Here is a 10,446-nt window from a genome sequence, read left to right as displayed (position 1 = left end):
GAGAAGAAAGTGTCTTGGGAGCAATTTTTTTAAACTGAGAAGGCATGGAATCATATGAACATTTTTACATTTGTTTTAAAAAATGTATTCAGGGCCGGGTGCGGTGGCTTATGCCTGTAATCCCAGCACGTTGGGAGGTCGAGGTGGGCGGATCACCTGAGGTCAGGAGTTCGAGACCAGCCTGGCCATGACGGAGAAACCCCGTCTCTACTAAAGATACAAAAATTAGCTCGGCATGGTAGCACACACCTGTAATCCCAGCTACTCAAGAGGCTGAGTGAGGCAGGAGAACTGCTTGAACCCAGGAGGCAGAGGTTGCAGTGAGCCAAGATCACGCCACTGCACTCCAACCTGGGTGACAGAGTGAGACTCCGTCTCAAAAACTAAAAAAAAAAAAAATGAATTCTGTGCCTAATATCTCACAGAATCTATGCATGGAGTTAAAGATGCAAAAATCCAAAAATCCCCCATTTCATCCCTTAAGAAAGATCTGTGGTCATCATGTAGTAGGTTCCTGAATAATACTCAGGAAAAATACAGCTGTCTGCATTTTGTAATTTATAAATTAATTTATATGCAGCCAATTCTCGTGGATGTTTGGCCAACAGTCATTTTCCCCACTCCCCCTTCTCTTTTTGAGAGACTTGGTTTTGTTCTGGTATCACTCCACCAGGTGACTCAGGGAATAGTCTCATTAGTCCAAGACAATCATAATAACACCACATCCCCCTTGCCAGTGATTAGATGCTGCAGAGCTTCTGAGAAAATGAAACACACAGGGAGAAACCAGCCCCATCTCCTGCTGGATATAGTTGCACCTACACATAGTCTCCAGAAGTGTGAGGCCATCTTGGTGCCAGCCCGAGAAAGAATTTTTTTTTTTTTTTTTTTGAGACAGAGTCTAGCTCTGTTGCCCAGGCTGGAGTGCACTGGCCGGATCTCAGCTCACTGCAAGCTCCACCTCCCGGGTTTACGCCATTCTCCTGCCTCAGCCTCCCCAGTAGCTGGGACTACAGGCGCCCGCCACCTCGCCCGGCTAGGTTTTTTTTTTGTATTTTTAGTAGAGACGGGGTTTCACTGCATTAGCCAGGATGGTCTCGATCTCCTGACCTCGTGATCCGCCCGTCTCGGCCTCCCAAAGTGCTGGGATTACAGGCTTGAGCCACCGCGCCCGGCCCCGAGAAAGAATTTAACACACAGAGGAGAACGGAGCCAAGGGAATCCCAGAGAAGCAGGTGTGGCTCTAGTATGCCATGACTGGCCCCTGTACTACCTTTAGACCTAGTATTTTTTGAGGTAGAATATCCTTTTATTGTTTAAGCCAATTTGGGCTGGAGCTTATTACTTGAAGTAAAAGGCAATAACTGATACAGTCTGCTTTGTCTCAGGAAGGGGATTTGGTATAAGAGGGAAAAGAGAGGAAGCGGATAGTACTACATGTTAGGTGATTCAGAAAGGCAAAATTCACATTCGGGGTAGGAGACCCAATTTGGTGATGCTGAAGCAAAAGGGCTTTGGGGTTAAGCCAGGTAATCAAAAACAAAAGTCTAAGTCCCCTATACAATCAGTTTCTTAATGGCGACTTACAACTGAACAGCAATGATCTCTTCTTCCTCCCAAAATAAATAAATGGAAAAAGTTAAGAAAGTCTTCCTCATCTAGCAATTTCCATGGCAAATCCTTTTGTGAGGGTCTAGAGCTTACCATGGTGTAGGGATTGCAAACTCCATTCATTTATTGACTCATTCATTCATTCAGTCAACAATGGTATCTGAGGAGATACCATGTGCCAGGCGTGTTAGTCAGCAAGTCAGACATAGTCCCTGACCTAAAGGAATATATGTTTAGTGTGGGACAAAGGTGTTACAAATTTATTTATTGGTTAATTACAAATTATGGCAAGTGCTTTAAAGAAATAGAAAAGGGTGCTATAACAGAAACACTGGGGGCATGGTGGAGGCCTTTAATTAAGAACATAGATTGAGGGAATCAGCCAGTCAACATGTGAATAAGTGACATTAAGTTGAGACCTGAAAGATAAATGGGAGTGCTGGGTGCAGTGGCACACACCAGTAATCCCAGCACTTTGGGAGTCTGAGGCCAGTGGATTGCTTGAGCTCAGGAGTTTGAGACCAGCCTGAGCAACAAGGAAAAACCCCATCACTACCAGGTGTGATAGTGTGTGCCTGTAGTCCCAGCTACTCAGGAGGCTGAGGTAGGAGGATCGCCTGAGCCCAGGAAGCAGAGGTTGCAGTAGGCCAAGATCACGCTACTGCCCTCCAGTCTGGGTGACAGAGTGAGACCCTGTCTCAAAAAAAAAAAAAAAAAAAAAAGATAGGAGTTAACCAGGCAGAACTGTGGGATGGGGGTGGGTGGGAGCATTCCTGACAGAGAAGGCTTGGTTGAAGAAATGAAAGCACACCAATGTGGCTGGAAGACAGCAAGGGTGAGGTCAGGGGTGCGTGATATGAGATGAATTTGGAGAGGGAGGCGGGGACCTAAACCTCTCTTGGCAATGCTACAAATTTTGGAATTTACCAAGCGTGATGAGAAACCACTAAAAATTTTTAATCGAAGAAGGGATATGATAAAAAGTTACATTTATAAGTTATCCCTACAGCAGCTACACTAGAGTAGATAGGAGTTGGGCAAGAAGGTAACCAATTACTACTGCCAAAGTCCAAGAGATAAACGGGGCTTGGACTAGGGTGGTGGCAATGAATAGAGAGATAAATGGATGAGAAATATTTTGGATGATGAGAGAAATAGAAGGGTTAAGGATGCTTCCTAAGTTTCAGTTTAAACAAATGTGTAGAAGGAAGGTGCCATTTACTGGGATAGGGAAGATGGCAAAGGAAGCAGGATTTGGAACAAGCAAAGATCAAGAGTTCAGTGTGTGATGCTTTTAAGACATCCCAGTGGAGATATCAAGTAGGTAGCTGGTTGTAAATTTCTGAAGAGAGGTCAGGATCCAAGGTTAAAAATTAGGTGTCATCGACAGATAAACGGCATTTAAAGTCGCAGGGATGGATGAGTTTATCTAGTGAGCTAAAGAATACAAATGAGAAGAATACAAGTGAGAGAAGAGAAGCCCAAGGAATTTCATACTTTAAAGGATAAAAGAGTGGTTCATGCCTGCAATATCCCAGCACTTTAGGAGGCTGAGGCAGGAGAATCGCTTGAGCCCAGCAGTTCTAGACCAGCCTGGGCTACATAGTGAGATACCATCTCTAAAAAAAGACCTGAAAAAAATTAGCTGGGTGTGGTGGTGAGTGCCGGTGGTCCCAGCTACTCAGGAGGCTGAGGCAGGAGGACCGCTTGAACTCAGTAGGTCGAGGCAGTAGTGAGTGTTTGTGCCACTGCACTCCAGCCTGGGCAACAAAGCGATATACTGTCTCTAAATAAATAAGGGATGGGAAAAGAAGACCCACTAGTGGAGAATGAGTAGCCTACAAGTTTAGTTAAAACTAGAAGAGGTCTGCAATACTGAAAGATGAAAGTTTCCAAAAGGAGAAATGGTCAGTTGAATTGATTTCAGAGAAGAGAAAAATGTCCCTTGATTTCAGCACCATGGAGTCACTGATTGCCACTCTAAGATTGTCAGATGGATGGAGTTCTGCTGCAAATACTGAAATAATCAATTTATAGGATTCATTAGATTCAATGTTAGATTTTGAGGTTTTCTTCCCTGAGAGTTTCTGCTTTTATTTGTTGTTGTTGCTTGTTTTTAAGCAGGGTCTCCCTTTGTCACCTAGACTGGAGTGCAGTGGCATGATCAAGGCTCACTGCAGCCTCAACTTCCCAGGCTTAAGTGATTCTCCCACTTTAGCTTCCCGAGTAGCTGGGACTACAGGTGCATGCCACTATGCCTAATTTCTTTTTAACTTTTTGTAGAGACACAGTCTCACTATGCTGCCCAGGCTGGTCTTTAACTCCTGGGCTCAAGGAATCCTCCTGCATCGGCCTCCTAGAGTGCTGGGATTACAGGTGTGAGCCACTGTGCCTGGCTGGTTCTAATTGCTTATAAGGATGGCTATTTCATTATTTTCATTCTTTCTTAGTCTCTTACTTTTTCCAAATATGTAAATTTCCATTTTAAAACATATAATAAAACTCTATCTTGCAAGTCCCACATAGGTTCCACTGGACCCTTTCATAACTTAACAGGATCTTGGTGATTCTGATTTCCTCTAGCTCCAGAAATTTTGCTATATCACTATCCTAGGGATTATTTCAACATTTTTCAGCAATTTTCAACTGTATAAGACAAGACAAAAATAGTAAGGTGGGTGCTATAACAGAAACACTGGGAACAAAAGTGAAATAAATCGCTATTAGATGATTCTTCTGTTATCTTATTGTAATGCCCCAAACACTGTATCATCTTTTAAGAGGGCAGAAAAAAAATCTGGAGACATTATTTTTATAGTATTTGTTTTTTTTTTTTTTAAAGTTTTCATTGATAAATATTCAGAATTTTTCATTTTTTCCCATAATGGCAAATAGAAGAAAATTGATAAAGAAAAATATTTCTAATAATTAGAAAAAGCAGATGTCTAATGCAAAAAGACAGAGGACTCTATACAGATGATGGTGAAATTTTATTTATTTTATTTTATTTTAGAGACAGGACCTTGCTCTGTTGCCCAGACTGGAGTACGGTGGTATGATCATAGCTCACTGCTTCCTTGAACTCCTGGGCTCAAGTGATTCTCCTGTCTCAGCCTCTTGAGTAGGTAGGACTATGGGTATATACCACCATGCCCGGCTATTTTTTTTTTACTTTTTGTGGAGAGAGGGTCTCATGCTGTTGCCCAGACTGGTCTTGAACTCCTGAGCTCAAGCAATCCTCCACCTAGGCCTCCCAAAGTGCTGGGATTTATCAGTGTGAGCCATCGTGCCTGGCCTGAAACATGTAAGTGAAATCTCAGACTATGAGTCTTTAGATGATGATATCCTAGATACATTTTCTCAAACTCAATAACTGACAGTTCAACAACATATACCTAAGGATAAAAAGGAAATAGGGTATTCTCATCCACTTTGACATTTAATAGGAATTACTTCCTTATTCAATATTTTGCAACAAGAACCTGAGCCATCCTAAAAAAGTGTGATATACTATCATCTTTCATGATGTGCATCCAGTATATTTCATATAGTTTATAAGATAACAAATGATAAAGGCAGATGTATATATACAAAGGTGAAGGGAAGGAAATCTGTAAGGAAGAGATGAAAAAATTCACTGGATTGCTAATTCTAATTGGTGTTTATAAATCTAAAAATGAAAATATTTTGCAGCTAAGAAACAAAGAAAATAACTACTGTCTCTTCAACAAAATGATGAGCCATCAAAGTTTTCAAAAGCATTGCTTTTTGTTTATTCAAGTGCAAGCAGCACAAAGGTAATGATCAGTTAGAATCATTAGAGATGTATTTGAGGCCGGGTGTGGTGGCTCACACCTGTAATCTCAGCACTTTGGGAGGCTGAGGCAGGTGGATCACTTGAGGTCAGGAGTTCAAGACCAGCCTGGCCAACATGGTGAACCTCTGTCTCTAATAAAAATACAAAAAATTAGCCGGTCGTGGTGGTGGGTGCCTGTAGTCCTGGATGGTTAGGCATGAGAATTGCTTGCACCCAGGAGGCGGAGGTTACAGTGAGCCGAGATTGTGCCACCGTACTCCAGCCTGGGTGACAGGTTGAGACTCTGTCTCAAAAAAAAAAAAAAAAAAATGTATTTGAAGCCTGGAATCAATAGTTATAAGATGATTGTGTTCTGGTTCACATATGCTAATTGATAAGTAGTCAGTTACGTTCAAAGAACACTGTCCACTTAGGGTAAATAATCCTTCAAATGCAGGAAAATATAGAATAAAAAATGGGTTTGCTATATTTAAATTAAAAATTTTTTAAGGAATTATTTTTCACTACTCCTTTAATCTTAGTTTTGTAAATGATTTGCAAAATGACTTAACGGTATGAAAAAACAGAACCAGGACCATTGGTGACGAGTATTTTCTCTGGCATATTGACAGATAAACAGATTGGCATTATTTGTCTCACATAACAAGCAATAAAGAAGACAGAAAACAAGAACCTGCCTCAGCCTCTTATAGACTGGTCTATAAGAAAATAGAAATATTATCTCACCTAATGGAGAGTGTCAGGTTAGGGTAGAGGGACTGTGGCTCAATAATGCCATCAAGGACCCAGCTTGCTTCTATGTCTCTTTGCCACCTCCAGTTCTGGTTTCATCTTTAGTCTTGTAGCAAGATGGCATTAGACCTAGACATATAACATCCAAAGGAAGAAAAAAACCCACCTCTCTCTCTCTCTCTTTCTATTAAGAGTGAGGAAACTTTCCAGAATTACTCCTTTTCCTCCATTCTCTCTTGCCTCCTGCTAGGAATAAGGGTAACAGGTATTACACAGGCTACAAACAGTATCAATGCCAGTATAATTGCAGAAGCAGAACTAAAATGACTTACATAATACCCACGAATTGAGAACTGTCACCAGGACTCAGAATGGACTGGACTAAGTCAGTCAGCCCTTTACAACTTCCCCTTTCCCATTTTAGTGTTGTTCTGTCATCTCCAAGCATTCAGGATATTGTCTTATTCCCTGCTCCTCTTGACAGCTGCATACAGGAACAGCCAGCTGGTATATTTTCCAAGATAGGGTGAGTGGGAAGAGGTGAATAAAGGAGATGTATGGAACTGGGCGATGGACCACGTGACCAGTTCTGGAGACTGAGATTATGACAAGCCTCCGGGACCAGGCAGTGACCAATGGATGATGGGCAAAAGATTGGGTTTTTGTAGCGACTTTGAATAGCCAAGAAAAAATAAAATAAAATGAAAATAAAAAACAAGAAGACTGGGAGAGCTGGCTAGAACTATCTCCCAGAACTTTTTTGGCTAGGATTTTTGTATACTTTAAAAATCCAAAGCAGAAGGTGTGACCAGAACCAGGATGAGGAAGAATGCGATGCTGAGAAGAAGCGAAGGGAGAAAGAGGGGAGAGGGGAAGCATTTTGGTTCCTTTTGTCTCCTTTAACTGAAGTCCTGGCTTTAATAGTTTTAAATACACACTCTTCCTTTATAGTTGCCCAGTCAAAACCAAAATTGAAGATGATGGCTGGAGCAGGTTATGATTTTTTAATTGCGTCTTTTAGATGATCTTGTCTATTTGGACTGGGTTGGAACCAAAAGAGTCCTAGGAAGTGAGGAACGAGGCACAATATGTCAAATTCCTCTTCCATATGCAGTTACAAAAGCTGCTAGGCTCATGAGGAACATGCAGATTTTAATCTGGAGAATAAAGGACATTTTCTGACCAAGGATGGAGTAAGAAAAGGTGGTGTGTTGCTGGCCATAGTATGACCTGGGACTGTGTCTGAAAGTCACAACGTATAAAGCCAATACCTTCTATATAGCATCCTGACCAACACTGGCAGCCCTATGAGGTAAAGGCCTTCAGTAAACAGAAATAGCAACGTTGCAAATTAGGGTTCTGTGTACACTCAATTGTGCAAAAGGATGATTGCTCATCAGGATAAACACTTAATCCACCATTTTAACAGTAAAAGTCTGAAGGAAACAAATGACTAAGTTTCCATTTCTACTACCTTTCTCTTACCTTTGTGAAATTTCAGCACATTATTCACAGCTAGTTCCCAACCAAGTCCAGAAACTAACACAATTAAAAAAAGAAAATGCAAAGTAAAATCGGCCCAGAATAGGTTCTTTTGATTACTTACGTTTTTGGAAATATATTTCCCTTTTTGACTCCAAGAGTCCTACTCTCAACAAAGTGTAAGAGAGCCCAGGTGAGTCACTGTTCACTACTCATGGGGAAGCTAGAAGAGGCATGGTTGGGATCTTACTAACTTTATCTCTATTTCCCATCATCAGAAAAATTCGTGAAGCCCAACACTCTAAAACATAGATTAAGAAGTTGCTTTGAGTCTGGTAACGTGTCCTACACTGGCTGTTTACAGCCCTGCACCACCAAGGATTAAATTCCAAAGGGGACTGGGGTGGGACAGGGCAGAAAAGTGGACTCAAACACACGAACTCCTCCCTTCCTCAAACCAAACGTCTGCCGCTGATATACCTTGATTGATTGTTAAATATGTATTAGGAAAAACAATGCCTTGTTATAAAATATCTTGTTTCTAAATCTATGTAGTGAGTTCCGTGTGTGTGTGTGTGTGTGTGTGTGTGTGTGTGTGTGTGTTTTAAAGGGGGGCTTAACATTTCAAATGCAACTTCTTATATAACCATGGTATGGTGGCCCAAGACGTCAAACAGAACAAATGATTTGGATAAACACTTTAAATTTTGTGAAAGCCTGGAGGAATCGAATCTGGATATAGAGAAAACCTGACAAAACCTTGAGTGCTATGTGATTCAGATCACAGCCCACCGAAGCGGTCACCGCACGTACCAAGCCCTCTCCCCTAGCACACGCCTTCTGTGAACGGGCTCTTCTTGTACCTGAACAAAGCGAGGACCCAAGTTCAGGGGCTTTGTCTCTAAAGAACAAAGATCGGCCTAGCTGCATGCTCGCTGTGCGAAAGAACTCAGGCTCCGTGGGAACCCCACGCCACTGGCGGAGCTGCGCCCTGGCTGCCGCTCCCGCCCCTCAGGCCCCTTTAAGTGACGCGCCTGCCCCCGTCCGCGTCCCCCGCGTGCCCGGAGTACTGGGCTGCCCGCCCGCTCCGGGCCGCGCCTCCCGCCTCCCGCCTCCCACCTCCCACCTCCCACCTCCCGCCTCCCGCCTCCCGCCTCCAGCCGGGGTTACGTGAGCCCGGGGCGGGCGGCCGCCGGGCCAATGGCCGCCGCCGGGGCCGCCGCGCTCCTCCCGCGCCGCCGCCGCCGCCGTGGGGCTGCGGGCTCCTCCCGCAGGAGATAACTGTCAGCGCGCGAGGCGGCGGCGGGCCGGCTCAGTCATATGACCGGCAGCCGGCAGCTCGGGCGCCGAGCAGAGTTACTCAGCTGCAGCGGCCCCGCGCTCCCGCAAGGCTGGGCGGCCGCGCCGCCGCGATGGCCACGCCACCGCGGCCGCCGCCCCCGGCTGCGCGCTGAGCCGCCGGTCCCCCGAGCGCCACGGCCGGAGCTGCGGCGGCGGCGGCGGCGGCATCATGGCCCCGACCCTGCTCCAGAAGCTCTTCAACAAAAGGGGCAGCAGCGGCAGCTCCGCGGCGGCGTCTGCCCAGGGCAGGGCTCCTAAGGAAGGACCCGCCTTTAGGTGAGGGGCGCCGGGGGGCTACTCTGGCGCGGGACCCGAGTTGGCTTCGGTGCTTGCCGGAAAGGGGACGGGTAGGGGAAGGGGCCGGGTAGGGGAAGGGGAAGGGGCCGTCCGGGACGGCTCTGCCCATCGCCGGCACCTGGTCCCGGGCTTGTCAGCGTGGACGCGCCTGATCCGAGTGTGGCTCCGGACCCTCCGTGACCCTTCCTCCCGCTCTTCCTCCACAACTCGGGGTCCTTCCCCATTTCAGAGTTCTCTTGTGTTCCTTGGGGTTCCCAGGCGTGCGCTTGCTTGGCTGTGGCGACGGGAGATTCTCCGGTTATTGGGGTGAACCCCTTCCGGGCAGAGCCGCCTGGGCGCCTCTGCGGGCCCAGCAAAGCTGTGAGCTGTCATTTTGAGGGCAGCTCCAACCTATTGTGTACGTGACAGTGTTTTGAAGTTCTGAAGGAGCAACAGTCACGAAAAAGGCATCTTTCTTCTTTCTTGCCATATATGACAAGCTCTCAAACGGATGAATGAAAGTATGTAATTTCCACATCATCTGGAAGGTTGAAGCCGCATGATGTGTGGAAAGGGGGAGTAAGATGCAATTATGAAATTTCCGAGATTTCAAGTGATCAAAGCTGATAATGTATATTTAATAGATTTGATCTCTCGAACACGTACCTTTGAATATTGATAGCATTTATGGGGAGCTTACTATCTAAAATGCTTTATGTTGATTTCTGTCGTTTACTTTTCTATCAATGCGGTGAGGTAGGTGCTATTATAAGTCCCATTTTACAGGTGAGGAAACTTAGAGTCCCAGAGAACTTAGGCGGCTTGCCCAAAATCCACAGCTGTCAGTGGTAGAGCCTGTGTTTTGACCCAAGCAGTTTGACCACAGATTCCAGTCTTTAAAATCCCTATGCTATTCTGATTTCAAGGGCTAACTTTTAAAAGATGCCTTAAAATGTCCTATATTGCTTTTGAGCACAAGTATGTTGAGAGGTTTATTGATCTTTAACAATTTTTCAGCACATTTTAAAATTGAGCATTAACTCCCAAGTCTGACACTCTTCTAGGTACTTTTTGGCCAGAATGTCTTGCAAAAACAGTTCATTGTTAAACAGATCTAGACCCAGTATAATAAACCTTTTAAAAGTTTGAAGTGAAACTTCGAAATAAATTCTGAATTAAGTTTTATG

General features: G+C 44.6%; 1 protein-coding gene across 2 annotated transcripts in view; it reads left to right on the top strand.

Moving 5' to 3' along the window:
- The first annotated feature begins 8,956 nt into the window (after nucleotides 1-8,956).
- The window catches only part of FNIP2 (folliculin interacting protein 2), a 137,570-nt gene continuing 136,080 nt past the window's right edge, over nucleotides 8,957-10,446 (top strand). Inside the window, exon 1 of one of the 2 annotated variants that reach the window (XM_003899320.5) lies at nucleotides 8,957-9,259. In XM_003899320.5, the coding sequence (XP_003899369.1) occupies nucleotides 9,153-9,259 (107 nt within the window). In that variant the 5' untranslated portion in view covers nucleotides 8,957-9,152. The remainder of the gene's footprint in view (nucleotides 9,260-10,446) is intronic. The other variant, XM_009207780.4, reaches the window with a different exon arrangement.

Source organism: Papio anubis, chromosome 3 (genome assembly GCF_008728515.1).
Source record: "Papio anubis isolate 15944 chromosome 3, Panubis1.0, whole genome shotgun sequence".
Taxonomy (NCBI): Eukaryota; Metazoa; Chordata; class Mammalia; order Primates; family Cercopithecidae; genus Papio; species Papio anubis.
This window is presented reverse-complemented; position numbering and strand designations above follow the sequence as displayed.